The 26,633-nt window shown below is 41.2% G+C and overlaps 1 protein-coding gene across 5 annotated transcripts in view; it reads left to right on the top strand.

Annotated features, from left to right (window-relative positions):
- The first annotated feature begins 2,910 nt into the window (after nucleotides 1–2,910).
- Nucleotides 2,911–26,633, top strand: part of LOC132830530 (sodium-dependent serotonin transporter-like) — a 63,037-nt gene continuing 39,314 nt past the window's right edge. For 4 of the 5 annotated variants that reach the window (XR_009646381.1, XM_060848297.1, XM_060848295.1 and 1 more), the window contains exons 1-6: nucleotides 2,911–3,072; nucleotides 4,350–4,432; nucleotides 5,562–6,100; nucleotides 11,389–11,523; nucleotides 16,049–16,268; nucleotides 18,389–18,527. Coding sequence is in view for 4 of the 5 variants with exons in the window: in XM_060848297.1 (XP_060704280.1) it covers nucleotides 5,698–6,100; nucleotides 11,389–11,523; nucleotides 16,049–16,268; nucleotides 18,389–18,527 (897 nt within the window). In the remaining variant the exon portion in view is untranslated. The remainder of the gene's footprint in view (nucleotides 3,073–4,349; nucleotides 4,433–5,561; nucleotides 6,101–11,388; nucleotides 11,524–16,048; nucleotides 16,269–18,388; nucleotides 18,528–26,633) is intronic. The other variant, XM_060848296.1, reaches the window with a different exon arrangement.

Here is a 26,633-nt window from a genome sequence, read left to right as displayed (position 1 = left end):
CTCCTCCATCGCCATTCCCTAACCAACTGATGCATGGAGGAAGAATGCCTTATCTTTGATTCGGGACCCTCCAACCCCATGGCATTAATGGGGATTTCACCACTTTCGTCATTTCCCCTTCCCCCACCTTCTCCCAGATCCAAACTTCCAGCTCAGCACCATCCTCATGATCTGTCCCAACTGTCCATTTTCCTTCCCACCTATCCACTCCATCCTGCTCTCAACCTATCACCATTCCCCCCAGCTTCATTTACCTAATGCACTCCCAGCCAGCTTCCCCCAGCCCCACCCTCCTCCCATTTATCTCACCACCCCCTCACCTCACAGCCTTACTCCTGATGAAGGGCTTTTGCCCGAAACATTGACTCTCCTGCTCCTCAAGTGCTTGCCATTTGTTTGGCGTAAATGCTACTTGCCATTTGTCAGCCTAAGCCTGGATATTGTCCAGATCTTGTTCCATTTGAACATGGAGTGTTTCAGAATCTGAGGAGTCACAAATGGTGGTGAACATTGTGCAATCAATGGCAAACACCCTCACTTTTGATGTTTTTATGGAAGGAAGATCATTAATAAAGCACGTAGATTGTGCCTAGGACAATACTATTAGAAACTCATGTAGAAATATCCGGAGCTGAGGTGACTGGCCTCCAACACCCACAACTATCTTCCTATGTGCTGGCTTTGACCCCAACCAGTGCAGGGTTTGCTCCCTGATATTCATTGATTTCAGTTTTGCTAGTGCTCCTTGATGCCACACTTGGTTAAATGTAGTGCTGGGGACCACTGAAGGATGCCAAGATCAATCACCCAGTTGGCACGTCTGGATGATGATTGCTGCAAATGATTCAGCCTTATACTTTGGACTGGTGTGTTGGTCTCTTCCATTATTGAGGATATTTGTGGAGTCTTCTCTTCCAGTGAGCTGATTAATTGCCCACCAACATTCACAACTGAATGTGGCAGAGACTGTAGAACTTAAATCTGGCCCATTGGTTCTAGGATTGCTTATCTCTGTCTATCACTTGTTGCTTATGCTGTTTAACAAGCAAAGAGTCATGTTTGGTTGCTCCACCAGGTTGACACCTCATTTTTAATTATGTCTGGTACTGCTCTTATTGTTATTGATTAGAAATCCAACTAGAACAGCAACATATATACAGTGGCTGCTCATTATCATTGACAAAAGGAGGAGGCTGTGGCTACTGGAATATATCTGAAGCTGGTCTGAAGCTAGATATCCTATGACAAATGGCTCACTTTCTGACTCCCCAATGTATCTATTCACAAGTCAGGTGTGTTATGGGATCCTATACATGCATTAAAGAGGCATGCGTTGTAATATTTGCATACCTTGGCTTCAGTACACCTAGTTTACAGGATATACTGCGACAAGTTAGCAAGGCTGTCTTGGCAGTGCCCTCCAAACTGGAGACCTCCATCCACCTGGAAAGACTAGGATGACACATGCATGGATATACCAAATCATCCATGTTCACTCTCAGGGTAAGATTCCTGATTCTTTTTAACAATATGTGGGCCTCCTTGGTCAGGGCAGCTTTGGTGGCTGTGCCTAATTATCATTGAAAAGATGTTGGTGTGCCGTCTTCTTGAACCACCACCATCTATATGGTAATATACTGCTTTCCTCCACTATCCTTGGGTCAAAATCCTGGCACTGCCTATCCAACAGCATGTGGGGTATCTGCATCACATGGTGCTTTAATTGGCAGCTCACCACCACCTTTTCAAGGTCGCTAGGGATGAGCTAGAATTGCCAGCTTTTTCTGACAGGTACATCCTAAAAATGAGTGAGCTACATGTAGGCAGTTATTCTTGTTTTTTGAAGACAACGCTCTGCAAGAGCCACCTTTAATTCACCTGCAGACTCGCTCTATTTTAAGAAAAGGCGCGACAGTTTGGTTTCTGGTAGTATTCTCGTTGATCCTTTAGAGGCAGCTTTAACACTTGCAAATGCTCCACGCTCCAATAAGCATTTAGTTTTGCTCTGGTATATTGAGTTTGTACACATTCGACAAATCATTGAGACAAGTGCTGCAAAACGAAAGCCATCTGTTTTGGCCAAAGTTCATTTGAAGTTCAAAGTTGCAGAAAACACGCACACACATGTAAATTATCACTTAATTGCAGCAAAAGACTTTCTCCGGCCATGCCATGCTGAAAGGTTTCACATGGGATTACAGCTGTTTGAACTGTCTGTAATACCTCAACCTCTTGAAGGGTGGCGACTTTTCTACAATAAATAACTGTATGACTGTGGAGAGTGAGAGTGCTGTTTGCAGGTTTCACATTGCAGGTACAACAGAATATTTAAAATGTATCAGCCCCTATGGTAGAACGATACGGCGAATTATTTAACTTGTAATAAATGACCTGCTCTGCGCATCTTGTTTTCTCACTTCTGTGAAGCTACAAACTTCTATTTAGTTAAACATTATTGTTGTTATAGTTAAATGAATAAAGAGTTGAGTGATGGTTAAAGATGCATGATTCAGCACTTTGCAAACTTACCTGCACAAGTCAAAATGTCCAACTATAAGCCATTCAAAGGCAATCAAGATACGCACAGACTTTTAAACCTTCAAATCTTTATTTGGTTCAGAACATGTAGCCATTGTTTAAATTGCAGCACTCCCTAGATAAAGGCACGGATTACTAACCTAACTTCAACCAAGTTTATGCAAATAATAGGATCGCTCTTGGCTGGCGACAGTGTGTGACGTTGGACCCTTGTGAACCAGCTCACGGAGAGAGACAGAGACCGAAAAAAAATCAACAACCGTCCTCGTTTGTCAAAGTGTCGAGCGTTGTGTGTAAAACATAAACTTTGCCTGAGTTAATGTGACGTGAATAACGCGCTAAACAGCTCTTTGGCAGCCAGATTATCTGAAAATCAAACCATGTGAGACAGCTCGTCTACAAAAGCTCTGAAATATGTTGGATTGCCCATATTTCCTGGGAGGTGTTGACCGGCCGAAGTCAGGTCGCCCACAGCCCGAAATCAGCACAAGTTCAGGAGCAAACTTCTACCTAATTGTCCATCCCCAGCGAGAGGTAAGTGTGTTTGTGCTTAGAGTAAACAACCTCCGGATAGCATTTTTTTTGTTTTGCGAGCTGCTTTGGGAAAACGCGGTCACTAAAGAAATTCGCAATTATTGCGCCCGAGTCTTGTCCCCATGCCTCGGTTACAGTTGAAAGAAATTGCGTTCCAAGTGCAGGGAAGTGAGTGGGAATGGTGAGGCTTCACAGTAAAGGCGACTTCTTACCAATACATTGAAAAATGCTTAACTCATTATATCTTCAAGGTGATTACCAGTACAGGGCAATTTATTGCAAAATGTTAATTGAGGACATTGAACGAATGCAATTGAAAATGAGTGTGTTCATCTACGTTGTAACAGTGATAATACCTTTTAAAAAACGCTTAGTCAGATGTATACGACTTTGAGGTCGTAAAATGCACGTTGCACACAATAAATGCAATTCTTGCAGTCCTGGGCGAATGCGGATTTAAATTGCGCTGCGAATGACTTTATCAGTCACGGTTCTAGCAATAAATCTAAGTACAACCGCGGGATTTTCAAACCTAATAAAGGACTGGGTGTGTTGTTTCACTTCCAGTTTTGTTCAGCCGCAGTAGCTGAGCTGAACCCTACAACCTATAATCCAACTTTAATATAATGAAACATATTTTACAGGATTTTTTTTTAAAATTGGGACCGAGCTACGATAAGGAGTTCTTGGGTGAGCTGTTGAACATTTTGGTTAAAGTGGATGGTTTTTAAGGAATGTTTTAGGCGAGAAAAGCAGCGATTGATGATCAACACTCCTGGACATCTCCCCGTTTTGATTTCGTACTTAGTGGAAATTCTACTGTTAGAAAACGAAACCATTGCAAATAGTCCTGAAGATGTCATAATGGACTGAGAAAGTTGACGCTGTTTCTTCCTCCACAGACCATGCCAGACCAGCCGTGTTTCTTAGGTGTTCTCTGTATTTGTCTCAGATTTCCAGCATCTGCAGGATTTTCCTCCTGCTGTTGAAAATCAATCCGAATTGACCGGCGGTGGTTTACAAGATGTGAAAATGATCTGTTGATTTTATTTCTGAATTTCTAATTTCGCTGTTGTGTCGGTCACCACTGCGGGCGGGATGACGGTGTTTGCACTGCCTGGGCTGATTGTTTGCAATTGCGCCTGAACTCTGTCTGACATTGCTTGTTTATATTGTTAGGCAGTCCAGATGTGAAGGCGGTTATTGCTATATTCGAGCCGACCAGTTAGAGAATTTGCTTGTACAACCTGTACTTTTATGCTTTGATAACATTTCAGGACGCCCAGATTCAACTTGTCAGCTGTGACTGCCCGTTAGTATCTGGAAGAGATCCATCAGCTAAAGCGGAATTTTAAAGCAGGTATCGATAATCCAGATCTAAATCAGAGTCAAATACCTAAAACGATCGAACATAAAATAGTGGCTGGACATTAGGTTAAGTCTTGCAAATGCGAAATATATTTGGAATTCGTGTTTTTTTTTCAGAACACCATTTCTCATCGACCGATCAGCACCAAAACTAAACGAAACAACTGCATTTACATTAAAGTGCTGGATGGGGATAATGTAACGTTACCCCCAGACTCTTTAGCAACCCCGGATCAAAAACAATGACATTGATCTTCCAAGGGTGGTGTGAAATTTAACGACCAACCTCAAATCCGTCTCCATTGAGTTTGCAGTGATAGATATGACTCGGAAAACGGGATCTTTAAAGGAAACACGGCGGCTGCCTTCCCTATCGCACTTTTCGATCAATCCTAGAAAGAATTAAACAAAAAGACCCACAAAATTGATTCAATGACCTTCTGTTAGCACAGTTAGGAATTTCCTGTATCACCCTTACAGTTTATCAAGTAGTCCTCTTGCAGGGCTGATATTCATAATTTAAAAATTGGACGTTTTGAACGTGTTGTTAGACTCTTGGGGCCCCAGTCATTTTAATGATGTTTAATAAGATCGGCCACAGCCATCTGCTCAGTTACGTCTGGTCTGTGTTGTTACAAAGCTGGCGTTTCCATACAGATCACTCCACGGTGGACAGTTTCACATTCAGAAAGTTGTCAGTCCCAACAGTTTTAAGACGAGAGTTTCAGAAGGAGTCGAGCAACGTAAAATACATGAAGATAAACAAACGTTTCTTTCTCAGGAGATGAGCGAACAATAATAGTCACTTACAGTTCTCTCGCACAATCGACCTAACGCGTTGGTCCCAATTTAGTTTTACACCGCGTATGTTGGCAAACTTAAGAGTAAAAAAAAGCGTAGGCGAGACAGGCTATTATCCGGTTTTCGGGTGAACGTTTAAAAAAAAGTACCAATTCCTCTCGTTTATCTGCATGTGTCGTACGGTGTTATCGTGTCACGCAAACACTGCTTCGCCTTGTTGATATAGGAAACGCCTTAACTTTCTGTGCAAGAGCAGATGCTTGTTTAATTCATGTTGACACTTTTTTTGTGTGTGTGTTGTGTGTGTTTACCATGTCCAGGTGAGCACGGAAATCCCAGCAGAACAGTGCAGCAACTTTAACCCGGGACTAGAGTACCACCCGGGGCGGCTTGACCAGTCCAAGCAAGGAGGTCTTGCTGCCAATGGACATCAGAGAGGTCCCTTAAAGTAAAGGCATGGCGGTGATTCTCCCCCGAAACAACGAGATCTCTCCCCTCAACTCCGAAAAAGAGGCGTCGGAGCCAAGTAAAGAGGAGGATTACAAAGAGAATGGCGCGTTGATTAAGAACTCCATTTCCGGGCACAAACTTTCGGAAGACGGCGATAAGGCTCCCTCCGGCAGCTTGGAGAAAGGGGACACGGGCCGTATGTTCAATGGGTACTCGGCGGTGCAGAACCCGGACAGCCCCGGCGACGGGGACCGAGCTGCTCCCGTGGCCTCGGCTCCGCTGCAGGCGCCGGCCGCTGCCCGGGAAACCTGGAGCAAAAAAGCGGACTTTTTGTTCTCGGTGATCGGCTACGCGGTGGACCTGGGCAATGTCTGGCGTTTCCCTTACATCGCGTACCAGAACGGAGGCGGTAAGTGCTCGAGTAACAGCAACGGGCGCTGCTGGGAAAGCTCGGCAGGTCTGTGCAGAGGTAACGTTTCGGGTCCACTGCGCCCTTCCTCGGAACTTGGCCAAGGTTTGAAATCGTTGACACCGATTCTTGGAGTGAGAACCGACGGAGGGTCCAACCGCTGTTGACTGGTTCCACCCCTCCTGCTGTTTTCCCCCAAAGCTTCTGTGACTTTTGTCACTGGAGGGTAGGAGGTTGGGGAGGTGACCTGATGGAGGATTATAAAATCATGAGAGGTGTCTTTTCCCCAGGGTGGGGGATCTCAAAACTAGGGGCGTATTTTTAAGGTGAGAGGAGAACGATTTTAAAAAGGACCAGAGGGGCAACTTTTTGATATAGAGTAATTTGTGCGTGGAATGAACTTGTGGTGGATGCCTGTACAGTTATAACGGTTAAAAGACATTTGTAAAAGTTCATGAATAAGAAAGATTTGGAAAGATCTGGGCCAAGCGCAGGCAGGTGAGAAGTAGTTTAGTTTGGGGTTATGGTCAGCATAAGGTCAGTTTCTGTGCTGTACGACTGTATGACTCTAAGTATTTATTTTGAAAATTACTATTGAATCTATTTCCACAATCCTGTTAGACAGTACATTAACAAAGTCCCTTTAAAACGATTCTCCTCATCGTAACTCATGTTCTTTTGCCAGTTAGCTTCAGTCTGTATCCTGTGGTTACTGTGTGTCATCTATGTCACTGGAAAAGCCTAACCCTAACCCGAAACCCAAATTGTGTCAAATTACTCTATCCAAACCTTTCATGATTTTGAACATTGTTAAAATGCTGCTTTAGGGTGGCTCAATGATAGGTTGGCACACTGGTTCAGTGGATAGCACTGCTGCCTCACAGTGCTAGGGATCTGGGTTCAATTTTACCCTGGGGCGACTGTGTGTTTGGAGTTTGCACATTCTCCTTATGTCTGTGTGGGTTTCCTCTGAATGTTCTGGTTTCTGTCTACAATCTAAAGATGTGCAGATTAAGTGAATTGTGCATGGTGTCCAGAAGTGTGTAGGAGAGGTGGACTAGCCCATAGGGAGTATGGGCTGTAGAGTTATGGGGTATGTCTGGGTCAGATGCTCATTGATGGGCTGAATAGTCTGTCAGGATTCTATGATTCTCTAACATTTTCACCAATCTTGTGTTGTTTGGCACATGTGATAAATGACTTTTGTAAAAATAAGGTCAGTGAGCCTTTTCAAACAGGTTGCGGGGCTTTCAAAAGAAACTTTACTCAAACTATCATCTGAAGATGGGTCACTGGACCTGAAACATTAATTCTGATGCTGCCAGACCTGCTGAACTTTTCCAGCAATTTCTGTTTTTGTTTCTGATTTCCAGCATCCGCAGTTCTTTCGATTTTTACAAATGCTCATCACTAGATTTCCATGTTTGTCAAATGGTAGCTAGATTAAACATTATTTTCTTGTCAAAAGTCTCACCCTAGACATTACTGTGAATACCCAGTTCTGATTTTTTGTGACAATAATATATTTTATCTTATATTTTCCAGCAACTGACTTTGATCTGCCTTTTGCTTCCCTTGTGAATGTTACTGTTTAGTATTTAGCAATATTATATACGTATAAATATTATCTAAACAAAAGTGCAAAGCGTGGTGTGGAATGCCTCCCCAACCACAAGTAACTAATCAGCTCACAAATTTTCCATAATAAATGGTGACATTAATAAATAACACTTATCCCATAATAATAAATATCACTTTCCCACTCCTGTTGTCAATAAATGTTGGTGATCTTATCTTACAATGGGAATTCTAGCTTAAATTTTAGCTGGTTAACTCACTTAGTGTTCACTTAGTTTATCCCACTATGTAGATATAATCATATTCTAAGAATGACCAGTCTGCCAAAGCTGCTTCAGTGAGTGGATAGGTCAATACACTGCCCTACGTGGTGCTGAATCAGGCAGACCACAAAGGTTCAAGGCCAATTTTACATTCGTTTGAAGTTAATCTGTGCAGAGTCCACACAAATGTTGTTTTCCCTTCTCAAGCTGGAGAAGCAGAGAAACGATATCTTGTTGAAATTTGCACTATTAATTATTATCCAGTGATTTCTGTTTAGGATGTAACAAGGTCAGCCTTAATAATGGCGATATTTCTTTATCTCTTATTCTCTCAGTCATAGTATGTTTATATTTGAGCTCTCATTAAAACTGGTCATCTGTGTGAGCTTCTGGAAAACTTCTAGTGCACATGGAGCTGTAGCCCAGCAACAATTGATATCTTTCGGAGAGGAGAGAGAAAGCCAAAGGAAATACATGCAAAATTTTGTTTTATGGAGTCAAGTTGCTGTTGCTGTTCCACTTGGGGAAAAAAGAAAGCTCTGTGCATTTTGTAAGGGCACTATGTAAATATAATTTGTTGATGACCTATGTGTTTTTAATTCTCTTGAAACATTCATGTTATCATTAACCTTGATTAAGCACACTGCAGTACTTGGCAGGAACTGCTATGTTAGAATCATGACCATGCTGAGGATTAAATATTGCACAAGCCAAGGATAGAAAGACAAAAATTTTACATTGAAAGCCATTTTGATCATACAGTCAGCAATTTACATGGCATAAAATAGAAAAACCAAAATAATACATGTCACTCAAATTGACCAGACTACTAAATAGGCTACTGCACTGATGAAGTTTAGCAATGGATTAATTACATTTGGCGAAGCAATGTATTGAAACTTTATGTTTCTTTCAGTATTTATGGTTGTGTATTTTATTTGAATTATATGTATCAATAGAGATTTCAGTTTTGTATCAGAAAACTAGCCTGGACTGTAATAATCAATGTGACAATATACTACAGACAGGTTACAAAATGAGAAATTTTTAAAAAACTAATGATAAGTGTGATTTGCATCCCTGGCACCTTAAATTATGTGATTATTATATTATTTTTCCACATATCACTTCTAAAAAGAATGTAAAAGTATGGAAAACAAATCTTCATTCAAGGAGTTTTTTAATCTCACCTGCTGCTGCAGAAACTAACTAATGATCAAACAAAACCAATTTTACAATTGAATGTTGTTTATAATAGACTCATAGTGCATAGACAAGCCATTTGGCCCCAAAAGCCTGTCCAGCTTCTTGGCAGTGTTAACCAATTCACTCAACTTCCCTACTCTTTCCCCATAGTGCTGCAGATTTTTAATTACATATCCATAGCCCTTTCCAACCTTACTATTGAATCCATTTCCACCATCCTTTCAGCAGATCACTACTTAAATACAATTTTATCTCCCCTTTGGTTCTTTTGCCAATTAATTTGAATCTGTGTGTTCTGGTTACCAACCTTTCTGCAAGTAGAAACGGCACACACAGGCTAATTATTAATCTTGGTTACATTTGTTTCGCATTCCCTGCAAGCGTGTCTGGATTTTTAAACCATTATATTGACCATTTTAATTGAGTTATATGGAGAATGTCACATCTCCATTGACAATGGCTATTTCTAAATCATATTTATTTTCTGTCAGAATATGTATTCAATAATTCACATCAGAAACAACATCGCACTAGGCATCAATATGTAAGATGATTCCCACTTGAATCTTACATTTGGACCTATTAAACCGTGGTACCAATAAAGAATTTGAGTAGTTGTTGGGTGAAGCAAAACATATTAAGAATTGTTACATTTTTTCTTGTTATAATATGTTGAGCTTTGATTGTATTCTAAACTTAGATGAAGTAAATTTTTTCTGAAGGATTCTGAGATGTAAATGTTCCTCAAGTATTTGTGATCAGTCACTAAGTGGTGGGAAGCATTCCCAAAACCTCTCTTCTGCTTACAATCATCTCAGAGTTGTTTCAGGGAGGTGTCTATCTGCAGCCAGACATTAGTTCGACAAAAAGCCTGGTAATTAAATAGAATACTAAGCTATGAAATATGGACTTTTATTACAAAGGCAGTTTATTAAAAAGATAAATTATGTGATCTGAACTTGTATCTGTTCTTTAAATTATATAACATGTATCATGCTGAGTCTTCAAGTAGCTAAGGCCAAAATACTGAATGATTTCCAGAAGGAGCTAGGTATATTCTTGGGCTAAAGGGATCATTGGTACTGAGTGGGATGATTGGCCGTGATCATATTGAATAGCAGAGCAGAATTGAGCGGCTGAAAGGCCAATTCTTATTTTTATTTTCCACAATACCAAGTTTTTATAATTATAGACTCCCTGCAGTGTGAAAGCAGGCCATTTAGCCCATCAAGTGCACACTGCCTCTTTGAAGAGCATCCCACCCAGACCCAATCCTATCCCTGTAACCCAACATTCCCCATGGCTAATCTACCTAACCTGCACATCGTAGGCAGTTTAGATCAGCCAATCCACCTAACCTGCACATCACTGAATTGCGGAAGAAAAGCCGAGCACCCAGAGGAAACCCACCAGATGGTTGCCCAAGGCTGAGTCGAACCCAGATCCCTGTAGTGCTAACCACTCGGCCACCATGCCACCCTGATGGTTACTATGATCTAATACACATCCAAGACTTAAAATGAAATTAACTTCAATGATGTATAACGTAAAGGGCAGATTCAGGTGCTTGGCTGATTTACACTTTTGGATATTGCACTACGAACATCATGAAATTAGCATTTTTTAGGTAAGGATTATACAAATACTTCATTTTATGAATGTAAAATCAAGAAATGTCAAGAAAACCAAAGCAAGATAATTTCATTGATTTTTGCTCATTTGGATTTGATGCAGGCATATTACTGCCTTAAAGTGAGCTCCACTTTGAGGTTCACAACACATTTTCAAGCCTATTAAGATCAAACATCCTTTTCTTTACTGGTGGTTATACTTGTTCATTGCTTTTTTCCTCCACTATCCATTCTGAGTGTGACTCCAAACAAGATTTATCTTTTATTGCTACCTACAGTTGTGGTTTAAACTTGGGTTCTCTACTTTGAAGTTTTGTGCTTTGCTATAAAAACCATTTCTAGTACTGTAAACTAAATTGAAATTTTCAGCCATGCTGGGACTTGGGCTTGTGTTCATTGAATTATTCATAAAAGATTCTGAATTATTGACCTCCGAACTACAACCAAATGTACTTGATCCTAACAGTTATCTGGACGATTTGCTAAAATTTGATAGCTATCTGGCCATTTTAACACAAATTCCAAAGGCCAGGGCTAAAATCATCACATCCTGGTGTGTATTAATTGTCTTTGAAATGCTTAAGATATCTTCACATTTTCTAAATTTCAGGAGCCTTTCTCCTTCCCTATGTCCTGATGGCAGTGTTTGGAGGCATCCCACTCTTTTATATGGAGTTGGCATTGGGACAGTATCACAAAAATGGAGCAATTTCTATATGGAGGAAAATATGCCCAATTTTCAAAGGTAAGGGCAATTGTCTTACTGGCACTGTAACTTGTTTCAAACTTTTTCCTGTTCATAGGTGTCATTTTAAGCAAAATATAGTTTGAATAATAGTTCATAAATGGGTTTTGGGAATTGTGGATTTTTTGTTTAATTAACTCACAGGATATGGGCATCATTTGCTAAGCGAACAGTTATTGCGCATCCGTAAGTGCCCTTGAGAAGGTGGTAGTAGGTGCCCTCTTGTACCATCCTGTACTTGGTATGTGGGTATGTAATAACCTGACTGGAAAGGAACAGTGTTTATTGTTCAACATCAAAATAGAGCCACTACACGTGGCATATGTAGGCAAGACCCTGACCAAGAGAGACAGTTCCTGCTGACTTGCTTTCATATTTTTAATATCCAGAAGTGTTGTCTTACACAATGTAATTTTTTTTGCCATCACAAAATGACTTTTTCATCCCTTCAATTAACCACCACTAGTAAATTACATGTGTTTCCAACTGAATATTTTAAGTGCAAATCCTTTATGGACAATGCAAACTATCAGCAACAAGAGAGGGACAGGCCAACTTTAATTTATATTTCCTAATCGATCTGTTCATCTCTGAACAGTGGTGCAGTATTCACCACTGCAGCAACTGAGACCTGAACCTATACCTCCCAACCCAGAGTTTGGGACACTACCTGTGTGTCACATGAGCCCTTCAGACCTGCTTTATTTAGTGTTTTTGTTATCAACCTGCTCATCAATGTTATTACACACCTCTGGAACAGGTGGGTCTTGAAACCAGGCCTCTTGGTTCAGACAGTGTGCCACAAGAGCCTGACAACCTGTTTTTTAAAGGGCTCAGGTGATGAGTTCCTGTTAGCAGGCCATTGCCTCCTACCAGGAAACACATACTCAACAAGCTTCACGTGAAGATTAATTAATGATTCTCCATGGGCCTTTTAGGGGTTACCACAGTGCTGCCAGGGGAAATTCCAGGATTCTGACCCAGTGACAATGCAGAGTGGCAATGTAGTTACAAATCAGGATGGTGTGTGGCTTGGAGGTGCTGGTGTTCCCATGCATTTGCTGCCCTTGTCTTTTTAGGTGGTGGAGGTCGCAGATTTGGGAAATGCTGTGAAAAGAGCCTGGGTGAGGTACTGCAGCGTACCTTGTAAACGCTCAGTCTGCTACTCTGGTTGGTGGTGTGGAGAGTAATTGTGGAAGGTGTTGAATAGGATGCCAGTTAAGTGGACTGCTTTGTTCTGGATCGCATTGACCTTCTTGAGTGTTGTTGGAGCTGTACCCATTTAAGCAAATGGAGAGAATTTCATCACACTCCTGATTTGTTCCTTTGACAGGCACCAGGGACTTACTCACCACATAAGTTCCAGTTTCTGACCTATTTACATTCCCACCATATTTATGTAGCCAGTCTGGTTTATTTTCTCATCAATGGTAATCCTCCAAGATGCTGTTAGTGAAAGATTCATCAAAAGTATTGCTATTGACCAACAAGTGACAATGGTTAGATTATTTTTGTTTCAATTAGTCGTTACTTAAGTGGTGCTTATGGGGGACTTGGATAAACTACGGAATTGGGCTGAGAGGTGGCAAATGGAGTTCAATGCAGCTAAATGTGAGGTGATACACTTGGGAAGAATAACAGGAAGGCAGAGTACTGAGTCAGTGGATGTGCAGAGGGATCTTGGAGTCCATGGACATAAATCACTGAAAGTTGCCACCCAGGTTGATAGTGTTGTTAAGAAGGCATATGGTGTGTTAGTTTTCATTGTTAGAGGGATTGAGTTCCGGAACCGTAACATCATGCTGCAACTATACAAAACGCTAGTGCAGCCACACTTGGAACATTGTATACAGTTCTGGTCATCATATTTCAGGAAGGATGTGGAAGCATTGGAAAAGGTGCAGGGGAGGTTTACCAGGATGTTGCCTAATCTGGAGGGAAGGTCTTATGAGGAAAAGCTGAGAGACTTGGATCTGTTCTCATTGGAAAAAAGAAGGCTAAGGGGATTTGTTAGAGACATACAAGATGGCCAGAGGATTAGATAGGGTAGACAATGAAAGTCTTTTTCCTAGGATGATGGTGTCAGCTTGTACGAGGGAGCATAACTACAAATTGAGGGGTGATAGATTTAAGACAGATGTAAGAGGCTGGTTTTTTACTCAGAGTGTTAAGGGTGTGGAATGCCCTACCTGCCAATGTAGTTAATGCAGCCAAATGAGGGAGATTTAAACAATCCTTAGATTAGCACATGGATGATGATGGGATAGTGTGGGGGAACGAGCTGAGAATAGTTCACAGGTCGGCGCAACATTGAGGGCTGAAGGGCCTGTTCTATGCTGTATTGTTCTATGTTCTAAATTATACTTGCCACTTCTCAGCCAAGGCCTGACTGCAGTCCAGGTTGTGCTGCATATGAACACAAGCTGCTTCGGTAGCTGAAGAGTAGTGAATGGTGCTGAGTATTGTGCAATCATCAGCAAACATCCCCAAATCTGCCCTAATGATAGGGTGAAGGTCATTGAAGCAGCTAAAGATGGCTGGGCTTAGAACACTATCATGTGGAACTCCTGCAGAAATGTCCTGGAACTGAAGTGATTGACCTCCAACAGCCAGAACCCATCTTCTGTTAGATGACTGTAAACAGTGTAGAGTTTTCCCCAATTCCCATTGATTCTAGTTTTGCCAGAGCTCCTTGATGCCCTACTTGGTCAAATTCAGTCTTGGCGTCAAGGACAGTCACTCTCACCACACCTCTGAAGTTCAGCAGTTTTGTCCTTGTTTAGACAAAGACTGTAAAGAGGCCAGGAGCTGAGTGGTCCTGGCAGAACCCAAACTGAGTGTCGCTGAGCAAGTGCTGTTTGATGTCACTGTTGCCAACCCTTTCCAATAGTTTACTATTGATTATGGGTGGACTGGTAGAACAGTAAGTGGTTGGTTAGATGTGTCCTGTTTCTTTGTGGACAGGACTTACCTGGGCAATTTTCCACATTGTCTGGTACCTGCCAGCATTGTAACTATTCTAAAACAACTTGACTAGTGACATGGCTAGTAATAGAGCACACGTCGTCAGCATGATTGCCTGAATGTTATCAAAGTCCATAATCTTTTCAGCATCCAGTGTATTTACACTTTATTGATATTGTGTGGAATGAATTGAACTCGTCGAAACCTCAGGAAAAGGCTGAGTTGGATCATCCAGTCAGCAGTTCTGGCTGAAGATGGATGCAAATGTATTGGCCTGGACTACTGCACTGGAGTGCTGGGCTCTCTTGTTATTGAGGATATTTGTGAAGCCGCCTCAACAGTTCTAATTATCCTCTACCATTCACTAGGTTAGAACAGATTATACTGTATGTTGGTTGCACAAAAGAAATCTCAGAAGTATATTTTTATAGGATGAAGGTTCATACTTCATACACCTAGGCACAGATGTTGAATTTTATGTATTCTCTAAATTTCAGTTCCTCCCGAATTCTGTTCTTCATAAAAACCGAAAGAACTGCAGATGTTATAAATCAGAAACAAAAACAGAAATTTCTGGTAACACTCAGCAAGTCTGGAAGCATCTGAGGAAAGAGAACTGAGGAAGGGGCACTTGATCCGAAATGTGAACTCTGATTTCTGTCCACAAATGCTTCTAGACCTGCTGAACTTTTCCAGCAATCTCTGTTCTCCATATCCTACCTAGCACCAAACTTGTCACCTCTCTTCTCAATATTCTACGTTACTTCCATTACTCCAACAACTAGAATTCAAAATGTTTATCCTCTATTTTAAATCTTCACATGATTTTACTCTGAGATGTGTTCCCACCATGGATCGTCCCACAGAATTCTCCATTTCCCCATTCTAACAAATTGTGTATCACCCCTCTAGAGAAGCTTGGTGCAGTTTACAAGGTTTTTATTGGATAAGTAAGCTTTAAAGTTGCCTCTGACCATCAATTCTATTATTATATACATTGCTGATGCAAAGCTAATGAATATCTCATTTGTCACTCATGCATGAAAATATGCTATTTACAGTAAATACAGACTTAGAATCGCAGGTTAAGTCATATTCTGTTCCTACTGTAATTGGGATGCAAGTGATGATTGGCTTGAATTTAACCCACCCAAAACTCATTCCATTAAAGATAACAAAAATCAGTCTCAATAACTCACTTTGGACCTTCAGCCATTGCTGTCTGGTTATGATAAATGAAATTATCATATTATCTTTAAAAAGCAGCAAAAGTCACACTTGAATATTGCAAACGTACTTGCTGAGAATCTCAGTGTAAAATATTTGCCTCATAGAAAGTAGCATTAAAACACAATAGTGAGTGCAAGTTTAACCCTGCTTCATTAGAGCTGTATAACCATTTTATTATTCTGCTCTTCAGTTGTCAAGCTTTGGAGGTCAGGTAATAACTGAGACCATGGTTGATTTTTTTCGTAAGTAGAATATATAAGTAATATAATGGTTCTTCAGTCTCTGCTTTTTCTAGTTTCTTTCAAATATTATCCCCTTTCATTCTCTGTAGGGATTGGATATTCAATCTGTATAGTAGCTCTATATGTTTCCTTTTACTACAACACCATTATCGCCTGGGCTGTGTACTACCTCTACTCATCATTTACTTCTGAGCTCCCGTGGACCAACTGTAACAATAAATGGAATACTCAGAACTGCACCAACTACTTTCTAAAAGATAACGTCACCTGGAACAAGTACTCCACTTCTCCTGCAGAAGAGTTTTATATGTAAGTGCATGTAACTGGACGCTGCGCTTCGTGCAAGATAACTCAGCCAAGTTAAGGACCTGGCTTGCCGGTCCATTTCAGGAAGCTGGAGTGTAGATAGAAAAAATGCTTCCAACGTTATGCCATCCATTGACCCTTGGCAGAGTCAGCCTGAATCATTGTCATTTTAAAAGCAAAACAGCAAAATCCATTTGTCAGAGCTTGACTAAGGTACTGTTGTCAATCCATTTTGATTTCCATCATTGTCAGCTCAGTCATGATGGGCTCAATGGCCTCCTTCTGGGTGGTACTGTTCTGAGTCTATCCCAATAGACAGAGAGTAGCACTTTCGTGATAAGTTATGGTGGTACGGAGTGGGATCAGAGAGTTTTGGGATACCACCTATTTGCCTGAACTTTTATCATAGCAGCAGAAGTCAGCATTTGCTGCAGTAAAGAAAGAAGCTGTGAGCCATTGTCTCCTTCAATCAAAGAACAGCAGAGCCAGTATCATTAAGTGCATCCTGTCAGATCACTTTGAATGCGTATTTTATTGCAATCTGCAGTCCGACCTCATCACAGCTGATCTTTACAATCATCATCAGCTTCTTCATAAATTGTCAATACATTGCTCACACAATATGATGTACGATTGGGATGTATTTCATCAAGAAATCCACAAGTTTGTATACGGTAAATGGGAAATCTCATAAAATCATCATTGAAGCATTAAATGCTTCAGTTAATTATAAGAAGATATTTTTGTAGGTGATTAATTGTCGACATCTACTTGGTCAGAATTGCTTTCATATGCCCTTTTGGCTCTTGCCCAGCTCTAGCCTTCATATTACTTTGCTTTGGCACTGTTTTGGCTTCATCCGATTACAGTTTTTTGTACAATAGTGATGTTGTTTATTGATTTTTCAATCTCTCATGTGAATAGTTATACATAAATCTGTGATGCCGTCAGTAAGGAAAGTTTCTCCTCCTCTCTTCTACCACTTTCTCACACTAACAAGTGGCAACAACATTATTCTCTTTCTGCATTCCACACGTACTGCAGCTTAACTAAAAGCATTTTTCCATTCTGTAATGTTGAGAAAACAAGCCACTGTGTAAATTTGAGAAGATATGTTGGATCCTGGCTTTGAAAAGATATTACTGCACTTATCTATTCACACATATTTGTGCATAGAAAAGTCTAATTTGATGAAATATGTGGATATATTTTATTATAAACACTCAAAAGAAGATTTTTTGTTAAAACCACTAACCAAGTCAACAGAGCAGCAAAAGTAGGAAGGGATACCGAGAAGGCCAGATTTAGAACAACCTGAGTTAGAACATAGAGCTGGGGAAGGTTTTTTTGGGGGGGGGGGGGGGGGATGTGCTATGGTCATGGTGATATTTCAAAACAAGAACAAGAAATTTGAAGGCAACTCATTAGAGGACACAGAGCCATTGGAGTGTGGTGTGGACACTTCTATTACAGATTTTACCCTGTATTTAAAAAAAAATAGGAAAATGGAAGGGATTCATGTTCTGCCAAAAAAAAAATCAGCTAAAAATCTAGCTGGTGCTGAAATTCATCTTAAGCAACAACACAAAGAAGGCATTTTGAAATCTGGTTTACACTTTGCCTGGTTTCCTGTTCCAATGATAGTTGCTTCCCTAAGGACATTAGTGAATCAGATGGATTTTTATAACAATAGATACCATTAGGCCATCTTTTAATTCCAGGTTTTACTTAATGCAAACCTCACCATTTTAGCCTAGTTGGTTAGATGACTGGTTTGCAACATAACAATGCCATACAGCATTGTTCAATTCCTGCACTAGCTAAAGGTCCTACATCCTTAACCTTGGCCCTCACCTGAGGCATGGTGACCCTCAGGTTAAACTCATTAATAGCTGAATGAGAGAGCAGCCCTCTGTCACTTTGGTAAAGTTTACTTCATCACTCGCAAAGTCAACATTTGTTGCCCAAGTTTAATTACCTCGTGGAAGAAGGGGCATGAGAGATCGTAAGAAAACAAAATCAGACCGCGAGTGTCTGGACTAAAAGAAATGAATGATGCATTTTGATTTCAAATTTAAATCAGAAACATTGATTGTAATCTGTGACATTTCTTTTCATTGCAGTCGCCAAGTACTTCAGGTTAACAAATCAAGTGGATTGGATGACCTGGGTGGCATCTGCTGGCAGTTAGCACTTTGTCTGTTCCTTATATTTATTGTGGTGTATTTTAGTATTTGGAAAGGTGTAAAGACTTCAGGAAAGGTAAGTGAACCTAAATCATATGAAAAAGATACTGTGGGTGTGTGCCTGTCAATATCGCATCCCGAGTTTGCTTTTTTGTAATATTCTGTATAATTTTGTAATATTATGGGCTATAAGTATCATTGTCAAGCTAGCATTAATGCACATTTCTAATTATCCTTCAGAAGCTGGTACTGAGCTGCTCTGCTATAGTCCATCTGATACACGTGCACCCACTGTGCTGTTCAGAAAGGAAACTGTTCAAGCAATAAATGGGTCCCATTACTGTGTTTATAAATCAAATGTAGAGTACTAGACAGAATAATTGGACACAGGACTAGCAATTGAAGAAAATCAATATTGTTTATAATGAGTTAATGATTCTTGGTAAAGTTATGTAGGCCATTCCAATAATTTATTTTAGCTAAAGTTTTGCAGTTAGTAGCTACATTTTACTTTGTACGAGTTACACAGCAGATGTAAACATGAACAGCCAATTCTGTGTGGGGATTTTAAAACTTACCAAAGAAGTCATTAACTTTCTTGAGTGGAGCAAATGAAACGAAGTTTGCCTAGAGCATATCATCTCTGGACGTGAAACAAACATTGTTATGAAGCAGTTATTGTTTTCAATAAACTCAGAACATTTATGAAACCTAATTCAGTCCGAGAGAGAGAGAGAACATTTGCGGCTACTCCCTCAAAGGTTCTTATTTTTACTGTTGTCAGAATGCCCTCATATCTGTGTTTTTGCAGATATTTCTTACTACCTCAGTGGTGTCATATTTTTGCCTGTGATCCGGTTTTTATAGAATCAGGACTTAAACGTCTAATTCTAAATGTACAATTTCAGTTGTGGCATCTCTCTGGAACAGGACCAAAATGCACTTGTAATGGTCACACTGTTTTGAGGGGATCAACTCCTCCATTGATTCTCTGACAACTCCTGTCGCCATTTGTCACTTATCAAATCATGCACCGACCCGGTTCTACAACATATTTGACTGCGCTTCCACTAAATTCATGTCAAGATTACAAATGACCAGGGATCTTGGCTGTTCACAACGATTATGCTCTTGGCCAAAACAATCTTGGTTGCGTTTAGAATAATCTTAGCTCTTTGTCTTTGAAATGGCTGTTTTTAGCCAAAAGCATGAGTTCTATTTCCAAAGGAACAAAATGTAACCATGTGCAAATGATCCCATGACAATTGTAATTTAATACGTCTGTTGAAACTCCTGAAAAAAATTAAAACTCAGTTTACTTCACCTCATTTAAGATAGAACTTACACTTTACTTCCATTGCCAAGGTCCAAATCCCCTTTCCCAAGTTTAACACTCCAATTTCCAATCCTAACTCGAACTGTGTCATGGGGGCATTCTCTTTTCTACCTGTCACAGGTTGATCATTTTGAAGCTTGCATTCACCCCATTAGCGATTATGTTTAATACTGAACTTCTGAATTATTTTTAATTGTGTTTCAAAATATTTTATCACTATGCTTGTAATTGTAATTTAAAAAACTGCAAAATTTCCAACTTTACATTCACTTCTTTGGGTTTCTCCAGTTCTATTAAAAAAAACTCTCGCATTAGCTACACAAATATCTCTCATGTGAACTGAACAGGCTAAGTGTGTACTGTACGTTATGTATTTTTTGTCGAAATATTATTAATCACAAACTTGAGTTCACATTTTAGCAACTAAAAGAGTCTGATTCACACACTGATGAAGGGGAAAATAATACCTTGATTCCAATGGTGTCACTCCAGACTCAAACGCAGAAGTGTTAAAAAAGTGTTCAAACTGAGGATATTTTCCTGGTACTTGCCCTTGACCAGTGAGTGGAGGAGGGTGAAAGCTTCTGTTTACACCAGACAATGACATTGACCCAGGATGGGGTAGAGATGAGACCAAGTATTTCCGACCTCTGGAGATCTGCTGGCTCTGAAACAGTTGCAGTGAAGCTAGGCTGTGCAGGATGAATATGGATCCATCTTAGAATGTGATCCAAGAACGTGATTGCTCACTTCTATCATAGAAAATTGATATTGTCTCTGCTGAAGGGGTGTGGTTGAGCTCCGATCTTTATGTGGAGGTGTAAGTGGGTGGCTGTAAGGAGCCAGTCCATAGCCTCTGGTGACAAATGTTGTTGATAATTTCTGGTGAAGCTTACATAATGGGTGACCCTAGGTATTATCCTGGTGGCATGAGTACCCACAATTCATTGGATAATGAGGACACCCATCAATTTCAGAAGCTGCCAGCAGTGGACAACATAAGCAGTAAGTGCAGGAATGAACCATATGTCCATTTCAACTTGCTATACTGCTCAGTATGATCAAAATTGACCTTTTGCCTTTACTCCACCTTCCTAGCTGTTCCTCACTTCCCTTGTTTCCCTGAAAAAAACACAGTTCATCTCAGTCCCTAATTCATTCAACAATGGAGCATCCAAAAACACTTGGGGGTAGAGAATTCCAAAGACCCACAACCCTTTGGGTCGGAAAATGCCTCCTCGTTACAGTATAAGGTATTCAGTCCCTTGTTCTGAGAGAGTGCACCCATGTTATACATTCCCCCAGCCAGGACAACCAACAGCTGAATATCTAATAGTTTCAGAATCTTGTATGTTTAATCAGATTCTTGCATTCAACATTTGTGATTCTTTTAAGCTCCAGAGAATATAGGCCCAATTTACTCAACCCCTCAACATAGGTCAATCCCTAATCCAGACACCAATGTAGTGGAGCCAGTGGATGGCTCAGTGGTTAGAACTGCTGCCTAGCAATTCCAGGTGCCCTTGGTTCAATTCCAGCCTTAGGTGACTGTCTGGAGTTTGCACATTCTCCCTGTGACTGCAGGGTTGCTCCAGTTGCTGTCCAAGGATACACAGGTTAAGTGGATTGGCCATTGTAAATGCAAGGTTGTAGGGATGGGGGACTGCTCTTCAGAAATTTGGTGCAGATTTGATGGTAGAATGGCCTCTTTCTGCATTGTAGGGGTTCTTTGATCCTTGTTATGCTGTCAACAAGGCAAATATTTTTCTTCTTAAATATGGAATCCAAACGGCACACAGTAATGCAGCTGTGGTCTCATCAAAGATTATAATAACTACAGGAAGGCCTCTTATTGTACTCCAATTCCTCCTGCAATAAAGACCAATCTGTCCTTTGCTTCCTAATTGCTGCTGTACCTGCGTGTTAATTTTCCATGTTTCTAGTATGAGTAAACTGAAGTCTCTCCAGATATTAGCATTCACTTATTAAAAGACATTCTGCTTTACTTTATCACTACCAAAGTGAATAGCCCAACACTTTCAAAATCATCCCCGTTTACCACCCTCTTGCCTACTCATTTAACTCCTCCATCTGTCTTTACAACCTCTTTGTATCTTCCTCACAGCATTCATTCCTATCTAATTTTGCATCATTCACAATCTTGGATACATTACTCTCAGTTTCTTTGCCTAAGTCATTAAGGTAGATTGTAAGTAAATGAGACCCAGCACTAAGTCTTTGACACTCCAGTCATTACAAGCTGCTAAATTGAAAATGTTCCATTTGTCTCTACTCTTTGTTTCCTGTACATTAACTAATCCTCCATCCAGTGATAACGTATTACCCTCCACTCCTTGGGCTCATAACTTATATATACAGAGAAACCTCGATTATCCAAAGGACACAGGTGGGGAGTATTTCATTTGGTTAATTGAATTCGAGACAATCGAATGCCAAATAACATAATTTAGCCAAACATCAGGACCTTGCAGTCTTGCCAGATAATCCAGGATATTTGGATAATCGAGTGCCAGATAATGCATGTTTCTCTGTAAACTTTTAGTGTCGGACCTTAGTGATTAGCTTTTCGAAATCCAAGTATAATACATCCACTGGTTCACCTTTGTCTTATTCTATCCAGTAAATCCTCAAAACCTGTAATAAAATTGTCAAGAACAATTTCTCCCTCAACACTGCTTACTTGGTTTGATCATGCTTTGAAGAATGCGGTGGGATCTTCTAGAAACATATAAAATTATGAAGAGAATAGATAAAATAGATGCAGGAGACATGTGAAACTGGAACGAGGGGGCACAGCCTCAAAATAAGGGGGAATAGATTTAAGACTGAGTTGAGGAGGAACTTTTTTTACCCAAAGCATTGTGAATCTGTGGAATTCCCTGCCCTGTGAAGCAGTTGAGGCTGCCTCCTTGAATGTTATTCAGTTGAAGATAGATTCTAGAACAGTAAAGGAATTAAGATTTATGGTGAGTCGATGGGTAAGTGCAGCTGAATCCATGAAAAGATCAGCCACCATCTTATTGCTTGGCAGAGCAGGCTGATATCCTACTTGTACACCTGTTTCTTACATTCTCATTTTCTAAGTACATAGTTAAGGCTCCATGATGATTGACCTCTGGTCCATGCCCCCCAACAACACACCCTCCCTTCCCAGTACTCTCCCCTGCCACTGCAGGAATTGCAAAACGTGTGCCCACACCTCCTCCCTCACCTCTATCCAAGGCCCCAAAGGAGCCTTCCACATCCATCAAAGTTTCACCTGCACATCCACCAATGTCATTTATTGTATCCGTTGCTCCCGATGCAGTCTCCTCTACATTGGGGAGACTGGACGCCTCCTCACAGAGCTCTTTAGGGAACATCTCTGGGGAACCCGCACCAATCAACCACACTGCCCTGTGGTCCAACATTTCAACTCCCCCTCCCACTCTGCCGAGGACATGCAGGTTCTGGGCCTCCTCCACCGCCGCTCCCTCACCACCTGACGCCTGGAGGAAGAACGCCTCATCTTCCACCTCAGAACACTTCAACCCCCTGGCATCAATGTGGATTTCACCAGTTTCCTCATTTCCCCTTCCCCCATCTCACCCCAGCTCTAACCTTCCAGCTCAGCACCTCCCTCATGACCTGTCCTACCTGCCTATCTTCCTTTCCAGTTATCCACTCCACCCTCCTCTCTGACCTAACACCACTATCCCCACCCCCATTCACCTACTGTACTCTATGCTACTTTCTCCCCACTCCCACCCCCCTCTCATTTATCTCTCCACTCTGCAAGCACCCTGCCTCTATTCCTGATGAAGGGCTTTTGCCCGAAACGTCAGTTTTCCTGCTGCTTGGATGCTGCCTGACCTGCTGTGCTTTTCCAGCACCACTGTAATGTAGACTCTGGTTTCCAGCATCTGCAGTCCATGTTTTTACCCAGAATGCATTTGTTGTATGCCTTGGCTCTTGTATCATTTCCTCCACAAAATGCTTCCTGTCTTTGCCTCTAAGAACCCAGTATTTTCTTAAAATACTATTCTTTTTAAACACTTATTAAACCTCATTGTCTACGATGAGCTCTTACTGAGTTCTCATTTTCCAGCCTTTCTTACTCTTGCATTCTGCTTTCTTCATTTTCACTGGTTTATAGACTCCGGATCTTCTTCCTTAACATGGATCTTCGCAACATTGAACCTGTGCATTCAATATAATGTTACCCTTAACTTTCTTAGTAAGTGGATATTTTTTGCTTTTGTTTTGGCTTTTAATGAAATATATTTTAGCTGAACATTTTTCATTGTCTCTTCAACTACTTCTCACTGTTTATTTACCCCTATATATTTTAGTTTATTTAAACAACCAACCTTAACCAGTTCCCTTCTCATACTATGTAATCCGCTTTGCTTTAAGTTTCGGAATTTTGCTTAGGATCAGAGTTATGGTGCTGTCCTACTTAAAATGGAATTTAGTTATATGTTGATCATGTTTCTCAGCAGCTCCTTTACTATGAGCTTGCTAATTAATGCTGCCTCACTGCACAGTACTAGATCCAAAGTGATTCTGTTCCTAATTGATTCCATTATGTATAGTCCTAGAAAACATTCTTCAAGTCCAAACACCTGCCTACCTTTCCAATTTGATTGGGGCCCCTTATAATTAAAACACTCCACAACTGTTCCATTGCTTTTGTTACAGTTTCAGCTATTTCTTGCTCAACACACAGTTCACCAGTTACTAATGTTAGGGGGGGGCCTAAAGCCAATATATTTTCCTTTTTTTTTAATTCAACATGAATATTGATTCTACTTTTATATCTTATGAGCCTAAAACCTTTCCATCTAATGTCCTTATGCCATTCTTTACTATTAGGGTTACTCCTCCTTTCCCACTCTGCCTGTCTTTTCAAAATATTCTTTACTCTATAATCGCTAGTTCTCAGCCAGGGTCTCCTTGTAACCACGGCTTTAAAGTTTTTGGGGTAATTAGAGCGAGTTTGGAGGTAGAATGGGAAAGGGACCACTAGGAGGACATGCCTCCAGGTGGGCAGGCCAGAGACAAAGAGCATATTTAAAACATAGAAGCCCTGATAAGGCAACCTCCAGGAAAGAGTGTAACTCCCCAGAGGCTACACTTCGTTCAAATATCCATGTGTTGAGGTCAGTGAAGATTGCACTCCAGGGAGGCCAACTCTGATCTCCATCCCCGATCTCTGCTGTTCCTAATCTCGACGCTATGCTGGACAAGCTGAGACCAATGGGATCTGGTGAATATCCAGTGGCAGTGGTTCTGAAGATCACTGTGGCTATCGACGTCTATAGCTGTTTCTAAGAATGCACTGGAGATTTTGTTTGGAACGTTCCTGTCTGCAGACCATTGGTACGTCAAGGAGGTGACTGTTGCTGTATTCAAGATGATGTGCGCTACTGAAACTAATTGGAAAGTCAAGCAGAGAGGGCCATTGACTTTGAGACTGTCGCTGGATCTTGTCAAGTGCAAGTTGTCATTGACTGAATGCACATGACCATCAAAGCTCCCATGGACCTGACAGAGCCTTTATTACCAGGAAGGGCTTCCATCCCAGGAACTGGTCTGCCCCAGCAGGTGTGTGTCCCATTCAGAGGAAATTGTCACAACACCGACCATGGATCAGCCTGAGTGAGCAGTCTCCTGGCCTTGGGTCTTCGAAAGTTATGAATCAGGAGTCTAGATCAATTAGTTGGAGTGCTTCATGTCTGCGTGGGTTTCTTCCGGGTACTCCGGTTTCCTCCCACAGTCCAAAGATGTGCAGGTCAGGTGAATTGGCCATGCTAAATTGCCCATAGTGTTAGATAAGAGGTAAATATAGGGGAATGGGTGGGTTGCGCTTCGGCGGGTCGGTGTGGACTGGTTGGGCCGAAGGGCCTGTTTCCACACTGTAAGTAATCTAATCTAATCTAATGTCTCAGTATAGGTTTCATGTATGAAGATGGTCTGCTGTGTTCTGAACAACTTTGGAACATCATCACCATTGCACCTCCGACATTGACCATAAGTAGGAGCAGCTGGCCAGTCTGAGGGATCTTTGGACCAGAGGCAACGTGCAGTGAGCCATGTGTGTAAACCAACTTAAGGATATCTTGACACACAGCTGGTTCCTGTGACCTGTTTTGCCTTTACAGAAAGATTTCAATAAAGCCTTACCTGTTTTCACTTGCAAAATCCCTACAGTGTGGAAGCAGGCCATTCAGCCTATTGAGTCCACACTGACTCTCCGAAGAGCATCCCACTTGTCCCAACCCTATCTCTGCAGTTCCCAATGGCTAATCCACCTAGCCTTGCACACTTTGGGCAATTTAGCATGCAAATTAACCTAACCTACACATCTTTGGACTGTGGGAGGAAACTGGAGCACCTGGAGGAATCCCGCGCAGACACTGGGAGAATGTGCAAAACCCACACAGACAGTTGCTCGAGGCTGGAATTGGGCCCGAGTCCCTGGTGCTGTGAGGCGGCAGTGCTAACCACTGAGCCACCATGCCATCCCTTCTGCTGATGCATCCTTCATTTTGCTGTGCATTACCCAGTTTCTGAGTGCATAATAACAAAGCTGAGGAGTTGGATGATCACACCACATTCCATTCCTTCCAGGCCATTGTGGGAGCAAGGTTGGACTGCAGGTAAGAACTCTTCCAGCAACAGGTAGTTGGGGAGAAGGTAAGAATGAGTGAAAGACATAACAGAAACAAGGCTCATTCTTTCTAGATATTAAATAAACGTAGACCCCAAGTGAAGGTATATGCTTCTCTTAACTGGTGAAGAATTCAGGCAGCTCTTACCTGGCTGTTGTTGTGTTGAGCTCAT

This window comes from Hemiscyllium ocellatum, chromosome 31 (genome assembly GCF_020745735.1).
Source record: "Hemiscyllium ocellatum isolate sHemOce1 chromosome 31, sHemOce1.pat.X.cur, whole genome shotgun sequence".
Taxonomy (NCBI): domain Eukaryota; kingdom Metazoa; phylum Chordata; class Chondrichthyes; order Orectolobiformes; family Hemiscylliidae; genus Hemiscyllium; species Hemiscyllium ocellatum.
The sequence above is the reverse complement of the archived record's forward strand: the minus strand, read 5'-3'. Positions and strand labels throughout refer to the sequence as shown.